The sequence below is a fragment of the Notolepis coatsorum genome (assembly GCF_963971535.1).
Source record: "Notolepis coatsorum genome assembly, chromosome: 2".
NCBI lineage: Eukaryota > Metazoa > Chordata > Actinopteri > Aulopiformes > Paralepididae > Notolepis > Notolepis coatsorum.
The window spans coordinates 38,558,612-38,579,101 of NC_140166.1; the positions used below are offsets into that span (position 1 = coordinate 38,558,612).

General features: G+C 40.4%; 2 protein-coding genes across 6 annotated transcripts; one reads left to right on the forward strand and one right to left on the reverse strand.

The window, feature by feature from the left end:
- Positions 1 to 1,540: 1,540 nt before the first annotated feature.
- Positions 1,541 to 9,166, reverse strand: hint2 (histidine triad nucleotide binding protein 2). Of its 5 annotated transcripts, none has more exons than XM_084307279.1 (5): positions 8,958 to 9,166; positions 7,422 to 7,559; positions 7,167 to 7,271; positions 6,548 to 6,620; positions 1,541 to 1,780 (listed from the first exon to the last, which is right to left on the reverse strand). In XM_084307279.1, the coding sequence occupies exons 1-5, from the start codon at positions 9,042 to 9,044 to the stop codon at positions 1,689 to 1,691; spliced, it is 495 nt and encodes a 164-aa protein (XP_084163405.1). In that variant the 5' UTR covers positions 9,045 to 9,166; the 3' UTR covers positions 1,541 to 1,688. The 5 variants fall into 5 exon arrangements, with proteins under 5 accessions (XP_084163405.1, XP_084163404.1, XP_084163408.1 ...); XM_084307278.1 differs by having other exon boundaries at positions 8,949 to 9,166; XM_084307282.1 differs by lacking the exon at positions 8,958 to 9,166 and adding an exon at positions 8,673 to 8,917.
- Positions 9,167 to 9,389: 223 nt separating this feature from the next.
- On the forward strand, positions 9,390 to 20,284 carry mrps30 (mitochondrial ribosomal protein S30). The gene is made up of 5 exons (XM_084307277.1): positions 9,390 to 10,110; positions 10,283 to 10,428; positions 12,490 to 12,595; positions 14,247 to 14,423; positions 19,071 to 20,284. Exons 1-5 carry the CDS (start codon positions 9,501 to 9,503, stop codon positions 19,328 to 19,330), a joined length of 1,299 nt encoding a protein of 432 aa, XP_084163403.1. The 5' UTR covers positions 9,390 to 9,500; the 3' UTR covers positions 19,331 to 20,284.
- The last annotated feature ends 206 nt before the right edge of the window (positions 20,285 to 20,490 follow it).

Genomic DNA, 20,490 nt, shown 5'->3' on the forward strand with positions numbered 1-20,490 from the left:
GAATGTGAGTTCCATTTTAATATAAATAATATAATAATATGGTAAGGCTGTCCCCGAAGCCTGTTTTTGGGATTCAAACTTCGTCAGGGTTCTTCGAACGGACGTTCTAACCTTTATTTATTACCTTTATAGAACCTTTATAGTTACTTTTTTTTTTTTAAATAATTTGTATTATATATCCTCAAACGAATCCTCAATTTGAAGTCTGTAAATGTGTATTCTACGTTATTATGGAATGAATGAGATAAAAAGAAAATTGTAATTAATTTTGAGTTCATTTTCATAACGCGATAATTTCCTGTGTAATTAATGTATCTAATTAACACGATAAACTGACAGCCCTGTTGACATTACACACACTTTTGCAGTCAACTGTCAACCTGAATTAACATTCAGTATTCAATATGGTCTGATATTAACATTCAGTATTCAATATTGTCTGATTCAATATTAATATTCAGTATTCAAGTAGAACAGCTAGCTAGCCGTTGTGGACACTCACTTTTCCACAGCAAAACGGTGGCAAGGCACCTTGGTTGAGAAATGCAGGTTTCAGTCTATGTGTTGTTTAGTGTTCAGTCCGGTCTTCTTCTTCTTCTTATTCCTCTTCTTCTACTGGACCCCGTCTCACTTAGAGAATGGACCTGTCTCAAACCCTGCCCCCTTTTCTTGATCCTCCAATCACAACTGTCGCTTACCTCGGACAAACAAGCGACAGTTGTGATTGGAGGATCAAGAAAAGAGGGCGGGGTTTGAGACAGGTCCATTGTTGAATATATATAGAACACAAATGTTCTAGAATGTTCTATTATGACATCGTACTGTGACATCACAAATGTTCTAGAATGTTATATTATGACATCATACTGTGACATCACAAATGTTCTAGAATGTTCTATTATGACATCATACTGTGACATCACAAATGTTCTATTATGACATCATACTGTGACATCACAAATGTTCTAGAATGATCTATTATGACATCATACTGTGCCATCACAATGAATGTGAGTTCCATTTTAATATAAATAATATAATAATATGGTAAGGCTGTCCCCGAAGCCTGTTTTTGGGATTCAAACTTCGTCAGGGTTCTTCGAACGGACGTTCTAACCTTTATAGAACATTTATAGTTACTTATTTTTTTTTAAATAATTTTTATTATATATCCTCAAACGAATCCTCAATTTGAAATCTGTAAATGTGTATTCTACGTTATTATGGAATGAATGAGATAAAAAAAAAAGTATAAAAAAAATATATATATTTTTTGTAAAGTTAATTTTCATAACGCGATAATTTGCTGTGTAATTAATTAATCTAATTAATCGATAAACTGACAGCCCTAGTATAAATAAATAGTACATAGTGTCTAAAAAATAAAAAGGGCGTTTGACATGATTTCACAACTGGTACATTTTTACATATACTAAACATGAGACCCTTCTCACACCTTACCAAGTAAACAATTAAGACAGTAGACTGTTGTTTTGAATGGGTCAATAATTCACAGGTTTCCATTGTTCAAATTGTGTCTTTATTTGCAGTTGTTTCATCATGTCATCATCAGTTTCATTTATTGATATATTTGGGAAACATGATTGTGAGAACTAGCCTGAGTAAGAGATAGACATTTACACATATCGCGAAAACTGGCTAAATGCACACACACACACGCACAACCATTATCCTGGAGGCCACGTCATCTGTCTCCCTCCCATGACGTGGACGTGAAGGTGGTAGACTGACTGAGCGCCATGCTTCCCATCATTGATCACTGCAGACGACAGAGGCGTAAATGTAGTCAGGTTTCACACCTTTTTAGACGATAGTGAAATTCCCAAGATTCTCAGTGACATTCCACGACCAAAAACCTCATAATTTCCATGACCTTTGACACAAAAAACTTGCATCGTACTTTCTCACACACCCATGTGGAAACTGTGTTGTACACATTCATTTAGTTCAGGGAGGGGCAACTGGCGGCCCGCGGGCCGCATGCGGCCCTCACCGACGTTCCATGCGGCCCCAGGCCAATATTAAAAAAAAAAAAAAAAAATTATAATATTTTTTTATTTTTTTGTATTGTATTCGACTAAGAAGAGTTGGCAGTCAACTATGACTCCTTTCGATCGATTAGTCGACTATTTGACTAATAGGGGTCAGCCCTAGTGTGCACATATTCAACGCTGTTGAAAGTGCCGTGCAGCAATATGGGGGTTTTGATAAACTGTCGGCTGTTGTTACCGATGGATTCGCCGGGCTTCTAAGGCAGAGTGGCGTTGAGTGTCCAATGCTGCACTGCATTATACATCAGGTAAGTTCGCTAACATAATTTCCATCTATTGTGCGTCACTATAATGACCAATGCGAGTCGAGTGTAGTAAAATTATATGCGAGAGTCGTTAAATCGTTTTTCTTTTTTTTTATCTGATATAGGAGGCTCTCTGTGCCAAGAAGCTTGAATACAGCCATGTTATGGATTTGGTTACCAAGGTTACCAATCTAATTAGTGGAGGCAACAGGTCACTAAACCATAGAAAGTTTGTCTCCTTTTTGGAAGAGATGGACACTGATTATGGCGACTTGCAGCTACACACAGAAATCCGATGGCTGAGCCGTCGGAAAGTACAGGAGCGACATTGAAACACTGCAAATGCAATTCAATGATCGGTTTGAAGATTTCAACGGCATGCAGTCACGGATAGCGCTGTTTGCCGGCCCCCTCACCGCTACGGTGTCAGAGCAGCCCCCACCGTTGCAGCTTGAACTGCGAGCTACAGTCAGATCCTTTTTTTCAAGCAAAGAGAAATGAGACGCAGAACACCCACCTCCAAACACGATTAAATATTGTTTAAAATAAAAAGCGAAATACTATTATTTTGTGTGCCATGTTTCCAAATAAGATTGGTCAAAACAAAATGCTTTCTACTTCAATTTGTTGGTTAGAATAGATGACCTCTGTTGAAACTTCACTGAGACTAACAGTCTATTTGTGAGCTCCCGCACAGACGTGATAATAATAATAATAATAATAATAATAATAATAATAATAATAGCTTCATTTTATATAGCGCCTTTCAAGAGACCCAAGGTCGCTTTACATAGGGGAAAAAAATAACAAAGTAACAAACATAGTGGACAGACACAACATATAAATATGATGATGGAATTCAAGTTCGCGTTTTTATTGATCACATAGGCAGGCTATACATGGCGTAGGCTACATGGCAGTGAGATTCTTTGTTCTTGTACTCTCGTATTATTGTTATAGTATATGCTATTGTCAAGAAGGAAGTACATTATTTTCAATCGTGGCTTTAATTCGTATAGCCGAGAAGCAGTCTCCTATCAGCTTCATTAATCCCGACCCATCTCAGCCACAGCATAACTGAGACCGGCTATGGAAACAAATCATAAATAGACTACTGTAAATAAAATAGCATATAACATTATAAAGGATAGGTTATAGCAGGGGTTCCCTTTCCTCCCCGAGCCCCACGATTCCTTGGAGACATATAGGAATATGATATAGGCTATACATGGGTCCGTCAGCGAGGAGATTTGGCCATTTGAGAATAGGCTATTATGGCCAAACGAGGGCATATAGCCTATAAATATTATTAAATGTTTTCATAAGCGTATAGTATAGATACAAGGACAACAGTTATATTAACAATCATGTTAGTTTACTGTATGCAGGCACAGGGCTCCGTGTGACATGTCTGTGCCATGCTGCGTTATGCGCAAATTACTGTTGCATATATAATTTATATAGGCTATACCTAATACCGACATCAAAATAGATTGTATGCCTCTACAAATCATATTAAACCATGCAGGTAGAAAATTTACGGAAAATCCATCGCAATTTGGAATCAAATTGACGGAGAACTTTAATCCCTGGGTAATCGAACTTTAAAAGAACAAAACGAAAAAGGGCATTCATATTCCAGCATGGTTATTATTAATGACACCAACGCCAAACAGTGGTTAATGGTCTTTATTAGTGTTTGCGCTGCCCAGGCAGCAATGGTCTTTAAGTTAATAGATATCATATCCGACATCACCGTAGCGTGTACACGTCTGTCAGCCTGTCGCGTATTTCTCCCCCGCGTTCGCTCGGTTTAGTCCACTTTTCCACATTTCATGGGGGTGTTTCATTAACATATATGGTTAATTACGGGCGGTTCTATATGCAAATACTTAAAATCGTGCACGAGCGCAGAACAAATGGCATTTATCAACACTGAGTGTGTGTAGGACCCGTGTACGCACGGTTGATAAATCCCGATTTTTCTGTGCGTACACACATTCTAAATTCTGTGCTTAAGAACGAAAATAGAACACTTTCTACGCATTGTTGATAAATGAGGGCCCAGGCCTATTCTTATTCCTATTACATTTTTTACTTATAATTGTACTATATTCTATTGTGCTATATTTAATTTATTTTATTCAGGATTCAAGAGGTTTATTCCTCACATACATACACAAGAGATATAGTGAAATGAAGGTGGCCATGCCCGCTTCGATTGTGCAAAAAATACAAATAATAATAGAATAAAATAAAATAGACATGATAAAAGTACTAAGATAAAATACAAAAGGTAATGAGTCCTATGTACATACAGTTATACTCTATGTCACTATGCTATGCTATCCTAACTGTGTGTGTGTGTGTGTGTGTGTGTGTGTGTGTGTGTGTGTGTGTGTGTGTGTGTGTGTGTGTGTGTGTGTGTGTGTGTGTGTGTGTGTGTGTGTGTGTGTGTGTGTGTGTGTGTGTGTGTGTGTGTGTGTGTGTGTGTGTGTGTGTGTGTGTGTGTGTGTGTGTGTGTGTGTGTGTGTGTGTGTGTGTGTGTGTGTGTGTGTGTGTGTGTGTGTGTGTGTGTGTGTGTGTGTGTGTGTGTGTGTGTGTGTGTGTGTGTGTGTGTGTGTGTGTGTGTGTGTGTGTGTGTGTGTGTGTGTGTGGAGAGATCAGTGTTCAATGTTCTGATGGCCTGGGGGAAGAAGCTGAGCCTGAGTCTCTCTGTTCTTGCTGAGTGTATGCAGAGGCGCTTGCCTGACCGCAGCAGCTTGAACAGGCTATTGTTGGGGTGGTGAGGGTCCTTCATTATTCTGCAGGCTCTGGATTTGCACCTCCTATTGTATAAGTCCTGCAGGGGTGGTAGTGCAATACCCGTAGTACGCTCTTCTGAGCGCACCACTCTCTGTAGGGCCTTCCTGTCCTGGGTAGTTTCCAAACCAGGCAGTGATGTTCCCAGTCAGGATGCTCTCTACAGCCCCGGAGTAGAAGGAGTAGAGTATCTTCCCCGATACTCTGTACTTCCTTAATTGTCTCAGGTGATAGAGGCGCTGCTTTGCCTTTTTTACTACGGTGTCTATGTGTGTTGTCCATGTCAGGTCCTCTGTGATGCGGACTCCCAGGTACTTAAAACTGCTCACCCTGTCCACAACAGCCCCATTTATCCACAGTGGTGTGTGTGTCCCCCTGTCCACGACAGCCCCATTTATCCACAGTGGTGTGTGTGTCCCCTCCTGTATTCTCCTAAAAATCATTAATTCGTTCAGTAGAAAGCTATCTGGCTGCATGTTAGCCTAGCTTAGCACAATGAATGGAAGCGGACATGACCGGTTAGCCTTCGGGAGAGGTGTTAGTTGGACAATGCCTAGGCTCATGTCCGCTTCCATTCATTGTGCTAAGCTAGGCTAACATGCAGCCAGATAGCTTTCTACTGAACGCACACGCACAGAGAGGAAATTGGTATCTATCTTCTTGTCTCTCTCTCTGGAGAAGACGATAAGCTAATTTCCCAAAATGTTGGCATGTTATTTTAACCAAAGCAAGGTAGCCTACTGCTACCTAGCTAACATGCTAGCTATTTCTGTCCAGTGATTGTGCCCCATATGGAGTGTATGGCAGAGCACATTGGGGTAGAGTAGAATGTTGTGTCACCTCATTATCGAGGATTTGCCAAAAAAGATCAGAGGACCTGCTGACAAAAATCAAAGGAGCCTTTCCAGAACAGTCAGCCAAGGGGCGTGGAGTGCCCCGTTGACTACTCAGTAAAAGCCAAGGTAATTGAACATAACACACAGGAACTTACACCATAAAGTCAGTTTTAGTTACATGAACCATTCATGAACAATTGCAAGTAGGCTGTTTGCTTATTGCTGTTTGCCTCAGTAAAATAGCATAGAACTGAGGCACATAGGCTACTGTATGTAGAATTAGCCCGATATGCCATGACTGAGCCAGCTAAATTCTAAGATTGGAAATAGATGGGATTGACAAGTGCTCAGCAGAGTAAATATTGTATTGTCCAGAAGGTTGTACGGTGCTCTTGTATTAAAACTGAATGTGTGTGTGTGTGTGCGCGCACGTGTGATATAGAAATATTTCTCAGGCATTCTTGCTCAGGGCAAAAAAAGTTGAACTTGAGGAGTCTTCCCCTAAAGAAATCTAACAATCCCTAACATTTCTTGCTGGAATAGCAGCAGTTATCTGACCATTCATACCACTGTAGTGTTAATGGTAACTTACCAACTCTGTATCCTTCACCTAGAGATTCTTTCTTTGCCAGATTTTTGGCAACAACCAGGAGGTGTCCTAACAGCTAAGAATTGAAAAAATAAAAGGTTTGAAGGGAAAACAAGCATTTATTGTATTTGTTTAGTATTGATGCATTTTCTAATCAATCAATCAATAGAGTCTAATGTGTTACACCAATGATTGCATCATGCTTCAGACACGGTGTTCCATGATGCCATGCAAAAACTGTACTGTAGCTCCCAATATTTGTCTTACTTTATTACAGAATACAATGTTAAGAGAATTCACAGGCTCTTCGTCAGCTTTGTATGAAGACATGACCTGACAGGGACCCTGTGAGGGCTGGAAACTTTTGTTTTTCATGTAATAAAGTGAGAAAAAGCTGGGAACTACTACAGTGTTGTGAGTCTTTTTGAATTGCATGTATTAACTTTTCTTTTACTCGGATGGTCTGGTAGAACTAGAGTGATACCATTGAGATTGGTGCATTAGATTAGATTCAAATATATTGTCATTATACAACACAAATACAGTACAACGAAAATAAATAGTAATCTAGCCAGAGTGCAAATGTAACCCTATACTCTATACAACACAAGACAAGCCATACCTCTGCATCGTCATCTTTAGCCTCACTAATTCTTGGGATAGGCACCCTTGGAATGACGAGGAAATGGACGGGGGCTTGCGGACTGATGTCTCTGAAGGCCAAACACTGAAATACACAAAGACAAGATAATATAAAAGTATTGAATTTACATTATGGATTCAATCTCTTAGGCAGAGTGTTGATCAATGGTTGGACTCAACATGGAACATGGTGCCAAACATGTTGATGTATGATTATTCGAGAGAGGTAGTTTACCTTGTCATCTTCATAAATTATGTCTGCAGGAATACTTTTGTCAATCACTTTGGAAAATATGGTCTGAGCTGGAGACCCATATTTCTTGCTGGCCTCTTCTGCCAGATGCACCTCGTCACTTTTTGTGCATAAGTGTCTCTGTGACAGATATAGAATGTATAATTTAACGCTGGTAACATCATTCCTGACAAACAAAAAAATTATTAAAGGTGCTATAGATAACATTCAGCCACTAGATGTGGCAGCATGTCATTTATCCAATCAGGTGCATTCCATTTGGGGAAATGGGAAGTAGGGAGGGGATACATGTAAACAACATTAATTTTGGACCCGCAAAATATTAAAACATTATATATTCATTAATCAATATTAATTTGGGGGGAAAGCAATACTTTTATTCTGCACCTTTCTAAAAGCTTTTTTTTTTTTTTTTATAAATGATTACCCATAAACATTTTCTATAACACCTTTAAATAAATAATACAATGAAATAAAACAAAACAAATACAAGGCTAAACATGCAATGTGCTTACTTTAAAGCTCCACTGTGTATTTTTGGGGGGGGGAAGAAAATATCTCTTGGATAATTACCTAAACATTAGCGTTGAATGATTTAGAAAAAATATTTTATTGAAAGTATTTTGATTGATATTGCGATATGATTCACGATATGCGAGGGAATTATATTATTCAAATTGTCTGTGTACACTGTACTATGGTATTGACACATTTAGAATGGTATTTGACATATTTCGCCTCTAACAAATATTGCACCTCCAGCAGATTTGTTGCACTATAGGCCATATTGGGATTTCAAGAAAATTTCAATGAATTGTTCAGCCCTAATAAAATATCCATACCTTTTTTCCCATCTCAACGAATCTAAAAAATTTCCTTTGCTTCATTGTGTTGCAAATGCTATGGTAGGGTAAAACCACCACAGCCAAGGTTCAGGGGTCGTTTTCTTTATTTTAATATGTACACTCTTGACTTCTCAGATGGCCAGATTCTATCCAGATTCGATCCATAAACAAGCCAAACCTCTTCTACTTGTATCCCAGAGCCAGACCTGTTCGCTGTTTACGTCAGACTCAGTGTGCGCGCGCGCATCCCCGGAGCAGAAAGGAACGTAATCCTGGTCAGAACAACGGAGCAGACTACAATATATTTGCATTTGTTAGCCATGCTAGCGATCTAAACAATCAATCCATGCCAATGCTATTATGTAAAAGGTGAAAGACTCACACTCACAGCCATGCTGATTTGGCTAAATGACATCCAGCCGTTTTCGTTTGAAACTACTTTTAGTCAGGCGAGTGCCATGGTTTCTCCATAGAACCCCATCGTATTATTTTAGCGCAGTAGTTCGCGCAGGTCCGAGGCAATTTAGTCACGTGACTCATTTGGTATTGCTGATGGGCTCGAACACGGTATGTTTGTATACAGCGAACAAGTCTATTATCTGCATCAGTCCACCAAAAGAAAAGGTTTATTATGAGGATTAGTACAATAATAGTTTATTCGTACACAAGCTACCTCTGCTCGACACGCACGGTGCAAAAGGCTGAAGTTACAAGTGTTGTTCCTGAGGAACAATATCCGTAAAATATGACGAGGAATCATTTCTGTCTGTTGCACGGTGTTAGCTAGCTCGCTCCTGTAAATGCGGTGCACACCGATAGAGCGAGGTTTGCATAGTGAAGTGAACCGTACGCTTTCAAATCCACGCACGGGTTAACCGGAAGGACGAGCGCCTTCTGACCGGAAGCACAAGGGTAGCTTCAAGAATTCAAACGTTTTGTAATGCTAAAACTTTTAAAAGTCACCACTGTTGGTATGTACATTCAACTCCAGTACTGCTGCGGACATTCGCTAGATCAGTTTTGATATTTTAGATTATTTTGCTCAAAAGCGTATATATATATAGCGACAACGTTGCCAAATAATACATTTATGATCATTAAACATTCTTGTCATCCACGCGACAGGTGGCGGTGTTGAGGTGGACACGCGCAATAAGAAACAGTAGAACAAGACGTCAGTCAGCTGACACTCTGACAGTACACATGAGAATCAAACATGGCGACTCGCACACAGTTGTCCTTGCGGGCATTACTCCATAAAAATGGGCCGCTTTTTAGAAGCGAAAGGGCTGTTCAAACCGAGGCAGTAGCACTTCGAGAGCCCGCATATCCTCCCATAGTCCCTTCTTACACTGCTAAAAGTAAGTCTGCGAGACAGGGTAGGATATATGAATTCCACGAGAGAGTGCGTGCCTCTAGCGTGCAAGATAAACTGTCCCTTCTCACTCGCAAGCAGCGGATGAAATACGTGGTTTGCCCACAGACCTTTGCTCGCAATGCAGATCAATGGTACCAGCATTTCACCAAGACCGCATACCTCCCCGGCCTGCCCGAGAAATACACCGGGGTTGTTGAGACCAAGGAGGATTCGCCGCCTGGGACTCCAAATGCACAACCGCCCATCAGCATTGACGACGACGTTTTCGTTGACATTCGCTCCCATGTTACCCATGCCGTTTTGCAAGAGCACTGGTACATGAAGAAACGCAAGGCTTTCTTGCAGAACGAACAACGGCACAATGTTGCGCCCTTCCTAAGAAACCTGGTCCCTGGACTCACCAACTATCTGGTCAAACACAACCCTGTGCTCCAGCACTCCAGTTTAGGTATGGCTTGATGAATTGTCACATTAACAGACTGTTATCTTGTCAGTGGTGTGTGTGTGTAGAGGCTCAGATTCCACCATGGATATTATGCATTTAATGATATTGACGACAATGTTTTATTTTACTGTTGGCCTTGTGTTGACTTATAATACCTCCATCACTCCTTGTTTAGATCTTGAGCCTCAGGTGAATTTCTACTGGATGAGAGGGCAGAGGACTGTCCCAAAGGGCCACCGGAGAGGACGGGTGGAGCCAATCAAGTTCCAGATTGATGATACACCACACAGTCAAATCAGGATACCTGAACAACTGCCACAGGTAAATCAAACTCCCTCCCATATCCATGCAATTGTCCTGGTAAGATTTGGCTGTGTCTAAAATGTCCCCAGTACCACACTATTAATTTGGGATATAACTAACCCTATTATCCGCACACTATGCTTTTAGAACCTACTGTAGGTTCACCTAGTATGTAACAAATCAGCTCCAACTCTGCAGTGGGGGAAATCAGTTTTTGTCCAGTCCCTTGTCATGGGGTAAAACTAGTTTTTAGAGTCAACACAGCGATTTTAACCTCTTAAGCCCTAGCCATTGTTGTGGAAATAACAAGGCCCATCTCATCGTCATTCTGTTGTGGAATAACAAATGAGCCATGACAGTAAGCTGTAGGAATTCAGATCGAGTCAATTTGTATAAAAATATAGAACATAGTTTATTTCTATGGCCATAGCCATAGAAAAAGTGATCAGTTTATAATCAGAGACAACATGTGTGTACACACAAAGCATCTGACCAGAAAGTGACCAAGAGGTCTTGGTCAGATGTACATTAAATACAGAATTTACATGACGTACACAGATACCAGATATGATAAGAAAGGTAAACAAATAATTGCCCTAGTGAGAGAATCATAACAAAGATTGGCTCTATGGCAGTGTTATGTCTCTCACTAGAACTGAAGAAATAGGCCATCTCCTAACCTTGGTCGTTGTTAAAGAGACACTGTCAGACTTTAGCCTAGTGTCTGGGCTGTAGGTAGTTGATCATATTAACTATAGTCAAGCTGTACAGAGATTTAACACAGATGGACATGGATAACATTTCCCTCACACCATATTTTCAGAAAATTCGCCTAAAAGTACATACCTACGCATATAAATAAAACTCAAGGTAGTAAAATATTTCTCCACTTCTACATTTGCATGTTCTTAGTATCTAGGGACATATATGGACCTCAGGGAATGTATTCCCAGTGCCAGAAATATTGTGTCTGTTACTAGAAAAATGGACGTTTCTTTTCTCCATATTTGATGGTGAATAACACCATGCTAACATTGACCAAAAATTAGAAATGGCCACTGAGCTCATTCAGCACCTTCTTGAGATCAAGTGTACTAAAAATCTAAGCAAATGAACAAAGGGCAGATGATTTACAGGGGTCTTTGTAGATACAGTACAGAATGTTGCAATCCGGACACATGATATGAATATAGAATCATACATCTATGGATCGGGCCAAATCTCCTCTTTCCAATGGCAGAGTTAAATCTGGATTTAGTACCACCAGGCACTCGTTACAGGGCAGCAAAGACCGTGAATGAAATTACTGTAAGAAGTACAGTTACTTTTGTATAATGTCCATAGCTCCGGCATCTTTTACCGGATTGCGACGCAGTTTTTTTCTAGACGTTCATAGAAAGGTAAAGAAACAATATATGTTGTATTTTATGTTAATAATGTTGAGGTTAGTTCGACCCGTGAGATATAAACATGAAAATCACGTCAATATTTGAAAGAGAAAAATGGTTGGACTTCGGTTGTCGGTGGCTGGTGTGAGCTGGGTAGTGTAGTTTTATGAAATGTAGATGTCCATCGAAAGCCTTGGGTCTCCTCTTTCTTAGGACTACAACGATTTCATGAGTGCTTCTTCTTGCGTCTAAATCGTCCGTTTCCAGTGCAATGCACAGAGATTTTTATAAGCTCATATTTAGCTAATAACACTTAAAATCATTGGTAAACAAACGTAGTGCTGAAAATATACACTTTGACTGCTGTTTTGATAGGCTTAGGGTCTCTTTACTCTTGGCTACATTTGAAAAAGAAATGCAACATCACTTAATACGGACTGTATTGATCTATTAGTGACGTGAAATAAATCAGATTTCCTCTTAACATGCAACGGCCCGTATTCGCAGAACATATAAATGACAGAATTAAAGATCTATTTGTTGCCGTTCGAAACACCACCTCACTCGATGAAATCCGTGCCTCTGTTCTCGAGTTACATGGCGATATGTTTTCAGTTTTTAGAATATCATGTTTGCTTCAATGCCACTGTGTGAATTAATCTACTTCCTACCAAATTAATATCCCCTGTAGTTCGCCACAATGGAGTCTTCCGTCTCTGCTGAAATTCCAGAAATGAAGTATTCCCCTGACGTGATGCCTCTGTTCAGAAGACAGTATGACAATAACATCTTCATAGGTAATGTATTGAGTTTGGTACCGTTCACATTTGTACCGGTACCTGGGGAATCGATACCGGTACCCAACAGTACCTTTTTGTCTGTACTTTACACTCTGTATTGAATTATGCGTCATTGAATGTCTGTGCAGGTCTGTGTCTATTATGAAATGACAATTTCTCATCATTGGAATTCAGATAATTTTTTACAGACGTAATTTGGTCAGTACCCTTAAAAGTACAGAGGTCGGTACCCAACCCTAGTAATGTAGTAGTCTGTTCATAAAATATATATATATGTAATGTTATTCTCATCACATAGCCTATTGAGTAGCTAATGGCAAACGCAGAAATGTTGAGTGATATACAGAACATAATTCACTTGTACACACAGACATCAACAACTTAGGGAGCGGCTACATTGATCCATCACTAAACAACAAGAAAACAAGCTGGAAGTTATTGATGGCCGTATGGTTTGTTTTTAATTAGAACTTACATAATCGTGACATAATTAATCGTACACTTGCAGAAATGACAGCTTTGCTCCTGACTGATGTATCCGTCACTTCCACTTCATTCTCAGTTCAAGTTCATCCCCTTCGAACTTATCCGTCTGTCAAAACAGATACAAATTTGATTGAAGATGAAATCATTAGACCTGCCCAATAAAATGGACGCTCCTCGATTGAAAAAGAATGAATAACCAACGTAGACTGAGAGGCAGAGCGGATCAATGTAGCCGAGCCCTTAGTCTCACAGTGTGACATACACTTATGGTTCAATGACAACAGCTCCTGTTGCAATGCTCTGTACACGGTACATGGGGACACAACACAACAAACAGACGGACTATAGTGTACTGTATATACCAATCCACATATACATGGAGTACCAGTACATTAATACTAACGGAATGGAATACAGTTTGTTTATAGCTGTGGAGAGGGAAGGGTCCAGTAATAGATTACTCCACTTATAACTTCCATGAGGTAGTTATAGTGAATGAAGAGCACTTAAGTTATGTCCATAGTTTGTATCAGTAACGTGGATTCTATTCTCTCTCAAATTGCCATAGAACCTAATATCATGGACAACCCCTCCCACCCACTACACACGGACATGGCTGGTAGAAGGAGCACGTTCAGTGTTCGACTAAGACTCCCAAGATCCAACACTGAACGGCACAGGAAGTCCTTCATTCCGACAGCCATCAGACTTTATAACGCATCACTGTGCATCACTGTACCTCACTGCATCACTGAGCACAGGGTGACTGTTTATTTAATTTATCCTTTATTTATCCAGGAATGTGCCATTGAGATACACGATCTCTTCTTCCAGGGAGTCCTGGACTGTACAGTCTGGCATAATCTTCCTGGACCGTTACTTTTAAATCGACACTTTACAATTTTACACTTATTACTGTACATTTTACTGTATATTTCTGTATATTTTTGGCTGTATATTTTACATTTTAGAATGTATATGCATAGCAGAATGTATATCCCGGACCGTATTTTATTCTTTATTCTTCTTCGCGACTTATTTGTTTGACTACCTAAATGTTAACTGTTTACTGTGAGCGATTTGTAGTGCCGAATGTCCCTCTGGATAAATAAAGGGATTTATTTTGTATTCTATTCTAATATCTCTTTCTCCCTTTTCCCAGGCGCCAAGGTTCCAGATCCGACGTGCTATGGCCACACTCAGTTCCACCTGGTGCCTGACCGGTACCGCCGGGACAAGATGGCCAAACGCAACTTGGCCGACCAGATCGAGGTCTTCCTCAGGGCCAACGGCCTCGCCAGCCTCTTCGCCTGGACGGCAGCACAGGCCATGTACCAAGGTAGAGCATCACAATTTTATTTATTTTATTTCGCACCATTTCAGCAAAACAGTAAAAACATTGACCATGACAGAAAGTGTATAAAGGTGCTGAGTAGAGGCAAGAGACCCAGATGGGCCTTTATGGGGCCTCAACTCATTAAATCATTGGATAAAAAAAAAAATACACAAAAACAAAAGTAAAGTGAAATAAGTTCATAAAACAATTTTCATAATAATAAGATCATAATAATAATAACAATAATAATCAAAGTAATAATAACAAAAACAACAACATTAATAATTAGTCTAAACAAATTAACATGAAACTGTAAAACAAAGTGACATTAATGGTTTTATGAGATTGAAGCTATTCATTTAACAATGCATGCATCACAATCCCAGCTGCTTCACACAGCAGACTACTGCATGACTACATGACTGTTGCAATTTCTTCAATCATTATGTATGGGTGATGGCGTTTGGCCTGAGCGACAGGAATGGCCGGGTGGGTAAACTGGTTTGATCCCTGCGACAAAAGAGGATACCAAGTACATACCTGGCTGTTTGTGAGGTGATGGCCAATGGAGTCCTATAGTAACACAAAAGTTACTCCCACAGTCCAGGGAACAAAATAACTGGGCGCCCATCGCCAAATGCGTGTAGATTTACCGTCTGGCGTCTAAAAATAATAGTCTGCCCGCCAGCTGGCGTGTAATTCATATCGATACTCTTATTTTGAAAATCCTGTGCGGGTCTCATTGCTGCCCCAAGCGCAGCTCCAGTCATAATATCTGGGCTCCGGCAGCTAGCAACGTTCAGGTTAATATGATACTCTTATTTTGAAAACCCTCTAGCAACTCCGCGAGTCATATGATATCCGCCCAGTCCGTGTTGTTTCTTGAAAACAGAGCAGCGTTGTAAACAGAGCAGCGTTAACATAGCAGTGCGCCTACACAGACGCGAAATAAGTCTGTGATGTTTTTTTTCTTCTCACAACGAGTCCAATGCAGCTACATACTTTGCACCGTTGCCATTCCTTTATGCCCACATCGCCCGAAATTAACGTTTATGTACCAATCACTACAACGTTAACGTCAGCTAACAAGCTAATCCTGATGATCAGACGAGGCAGAGCCACAGTAAACAGCACTGAGGAAAGGGAAATGGGGGGGGGGGGCACTGTGTGTGTGTATGCGTGCGTTTGGAAAGACGACGGAGTCACTAGTCAGGACTCAGGACAGGAGTATATTATAGTAAACTGAGGATTACTGAGGATAGACAGATAATGTTGATATTCAAATATAACATTTTTTGAGAGGAGTGGAAGTTTGAAGACGACTACAATATGATGCGGGGGTGGTGAGTTGAAACACTGTGTGTCCCGACCCCACTTCTATGTTTCAATAAATTATTTGCATTTAAAACTATTAACGCTGACTCATTCCTTCAGTCCACTCAAAATTATGCTAATATTCCTTATGTTGTTTATGATATTAATTGAAAATAGCATATGAGAGTATTATATGTAATAATAACACATGGCGATATACTAAAAAGCTATTTATAATTTTTGGCTAGTAAAAAATCTGCCCGGCTGGTACTTTTAAAAATCTACCAGCCAAATGGCTGGTAAGTCAAAAAGTTACGTTTGTTCCCTGTCCCACACTATCTAAATACATTTATTTAAGTTGTTTGCCTTATATGGTTGTCTATGGAAACATTTGTGCTATTGAACATCATGTGTGGGAGGTGTCAGTGTGCTACTGCGTCTTGTTTATCCATACAGCCATTCCTGCACCCATTCCTGCCATGAGTGTCAGCCTGTTCCAGGGCTGCTGCGAAAGGCTGACCCTGTGCTTTGACCCCGTCATGTACATTACTATGTGTTGCTCAGAGGGGTGTGCAACGAATTAAATTCCTAATAAGACTGTGTAGTAGGGGTGAGCGGAGACATCATTATCTGTATCTGTTCCACCAACAAAATAATCAGTATCTGTATTCAGATTCTGAAATGTGGTGGTTTATACTTTATTATTACATGTGTTATCAAATTAACAACTTTGAGTGCTATTTAGTACCCTTTTTGTTAAGAGTGAAGAACAGCAGGCCTTTGGGGTGCAACGCGGCCGTCCCGGGTTCGACTCCCGGACCCGGCGACCTTTGCCGAATGTCTTCCCCCGTCTATCTCCCATACTTCCTCTCTACCGGACTGCCCGGTAACAAAACCAATAAAATATCGTACCAAAAACATATAAAAAAGAACAGCAGGCCTTTGCACACACCCCACCTTCCCTCTCCTGCTAAACCAGGTGTGTTCTTTTTACGCAGCCTGTAGACCAGGGGTCTCAAACTCAATTTACCTGGGGGCCGCTGGAGGTAGAGTCTGGGTGAGGCTGGGCCGCATCAAATATTCCACAAAAAAAGGGTTTCAAGTATTAAAAAAAAAGTACAACTGATCCAATCTTCTCAATCTTTAGCAATAACATTTCAGAACATGAACAGTTCTTCAGAACATGAACGGTTCTTCAGAACATAGGCTTCTCAGTGGTGTCAGTGGACTCATCCACAGCTATGGAAATGCACTGTGCATTTTTTTTATTCTATCACAAATCTGTTTAATCAAATCACCAGCCAGTATTTCAGTTATTCTGGTTGCTGTGCGATCTGAGGGGGATTTGCTTTTGTTTGCCTTCAAACATGGTCTCCATCACCACTTCAGTCATACATTATTTTCAAATAGCTACCGTTTCTTGGCATATAGTCACATAATTGGTTTGGTGCTGGGACTCAGGATGAACACATATTTTTCAGTCCATTAACCTTTAATTGCAGTCGACTTTTCTTTTACTGACCATCTTTGAAAATGCCATATTTTTCTGCTGGCTGCCTGCTGGCGAAAATAGGCTAATAGCTACATTTATCTCACAGAGATAAAACTGGGAGCGATTTTACTGTAGATGCGCAGTCAACTCTGCTCCGACTTGAACTGAAAGAGAGAGACGACATGCAGTCCGTGAAGACCCGCCCTACTCCCCTGCTCTGCCTCTGATTCGCAGACTGTGGGTGAGGGGGAAAAACGCTGACGGGACGCGTATGTGATTGGACCAGACCCGTACACACAGACAGACAGTGGCAGTGCAGCCGGACATGCAGAGCACTGCTCGCAGAGGAGAAAAATAGCGAGGATGCATTTGACTTCCACTTTACTTGATATCACTCCGGAATCACGTTTCAACCAAGTCACTAACATAACGTTGCTGTCATGAGCCTGCGCTATGGTAGCCTACAAGTGATAAAATAAATAAAACTTCCAACTCTCGCGCAACGACTCGGCAAACAGTTGCGCGCGGGCCGCATTAACACTAAACTTTGATGTCCAGTAGGGGGCCGCAAAATATCATCCGAGACCCCTGCTGTAGACTAATAGGCTCCACATCAGATTTTGTTGTTCTCTGACAATAAAGTTTGATCTAATCTAATATGTGCATGATGTTCTGAAAACAAAATCAGCTTTATAGAGCAGAAAAGGTTTAAACATGATGCTTATGATGAGTGTCTGAAACTAATCTTTAAAGAGTGCTCACTATCTACAAATTTAAATTGGCCCATGTTCAAGATTTCGGTTTTAAAGTTTATCTTAACGAATTATTTATATATAAAATAAGCATGATAAATAGCCTAAATATGAAATTCGTAGTCTGTTTTCCATACATGAGGAAGGATGAGTTTTCCGTGCGTGATATCAAACTTGACATGCCTATTATTATTCCATAATATTTCGAAAGGTGTGTGTCTGGAGAACAACAAGCATTGTGATGCACGTTTTTATTCACCATCTCCATTTGTAATACCAGGACATATTCTTTCTCATTTGACACACAACTTAAAAAATATGATTACTGATATTTCCGTGGGTTCAGACGTAGACGGGACAGTCCTACAGATGGTGCACCTAGGCCGAGCACGTTATGGAGCTCATAACATAAAAACAAATAATTCCATAATAATAATATGAATATCTGTGTAATAAAAATATCTGTCCATCTCATTATTATCTGTGCTTTCCCAAATGCATATTCGGATGTTCCAGATTTTATAACGAAACATCCATCCAATCTTTACACCATTATCATTCTGTCTCCTGGATTTTCTGTGCAAATCACAGTTCACTGTTTCCATCTAGTGGTTGAAAATATTTTGCCTGAATAATGGCATTGTGGTCATCTTGAAACCTGGGGCATCATCTACACACAGTATGCTTCCGCACCTATTGCCACACAGCCCATTCCCGTATCATTCCATCCTTCTATCCTTGGGAATTTTTATTTCAGGAAGAGAGCTGGCCTGTAACCATTGGTAACCACTTTCAAAACAAAATGCCTAATTTCTGGCTTGTGGATTTTCATTGCTGTGCTGGACCACTTGTCACTGTAATCTTTTGGAATTTGTCATCGTTTAGAGCCCCTAGGTGTTGTGAGTCAGTATAGTGCATAAATTATGCTACCGTTATGTGTGGAAGCAACACCATTTTGCAATTCAGGTGACCCCCCTCCGCCACACACATACACACTCACTCCACCCTAAAGGGGGGAAAAAGCTTTTTTCAAAATGTTCAGAGGGCAGAGATGGGCATTTTCTTTAATGACCCTCCTTCATGTCTCTGTAGGTTTCTGGAGCCGGGAGGACGTCAGCAGGCCGTTTGTGTCTCAGGCCGTGATCACAGATGGCCAGTACTTCTCCTTCTTCTGCTACCAACTCAACACTCTGGCCCTGTCTGTGGAGGCCGACGCGGGAAACCCCAGAAAGAACCTGCTGTGGGGCACGGAGAGCATGCGCCTGTACGAGACGGTGCAGGACGGAGAGTTGGTGGGCCTGGACGATGGCGTCCTCAAGCTTCTGGTGCACTTCCTCATGAACAAGCCCTAGGCACGATGTCCTCTGCTCCTTCTCCTAAGTCTTCCCTTCAATTCCTTTGATGTCCTCCTTATCTCTTGACTAAATCTTTTTATTTAAAGGAGAATTCCGCCTAAATGTCTTTTTATGTTGTAACTGAAAAAACTGATTTCTGTTGTTACAGTATATCAGATTTCAAAGTAAAGAAAATGCAGTGTTATGTGAACCCCTTTGGAATAGTCACTGTATAACTATGTATATAATCAACAGTTTAAAATAAGATTAGCCGTTTCATACAGTCACAGAGGACATAGTTTCCCATAAAATTTACTTTCAGCCATTTGAAGTGATGTCACAGAAATGCAAATGTCTTGATTTCTGAGAGCTCAGAATTTATTTTAAAGAAAAGCATTTTAGGAAAATGTATACTTTTACACTTAGAACGTACTTGCTTAGGCCTTTAAATTCTCTGAGGAACATAGGCCATCGATTTGAAACCCTTCCATCTGCGCCGCTCTTGTGCCATGATGGGCCTTCCCCCTTCATCTCCTGTTCAGTGATTCTTCTCCAGGTGGTTCTCATCTTCCTCCTGCCTTGTGGGTCCCATGTTGGAGCCTGCTTTGTGATCGATTTCGTTTTGTCTTTCGGAGTGTGGCCTATCCAGTTCCACTCTCTCCTCCAGAGTTGGATTTCTTCTGTTGTTAGAAGTTCTCAACCTCAAAGTAAATTCCGAACCCCCCCCCCCCTTTAATCCATCACAGAGGATTCTTTTTGTAGTCAAGTGTTTTCAAGGAAGGGTGAGGACACGAGGATTAAGAAAATATTTTAGATGTCATCATGACAGAGACGTGTAAATACACATGAGATGACTTTAAGAGTGTAATCTCTGGATTGAACTGTGGCAGAAGAAGTCACAAACTGCACTATACGTGTGAATGTGCAGATTGTATTTATGCAGAAATAAAGATACCATGCTTTTCAAGAGGCCACTGTTGTAATTTGTGAGATCACAGTGGCACTTAGCTCCTGAAACTGCTTTATATTTATTTTGCACATACTGTGATCTCATACATTCAAAAAAGGAAAGTTTTGCACACATTAATTTAGTTTGACAGTTTTTTGGAGTAAATAAGTTTGAATATGGCCACCAGTGATGGTAAATGGTGCATTTATATGGCGCTTTTATCCAAAGC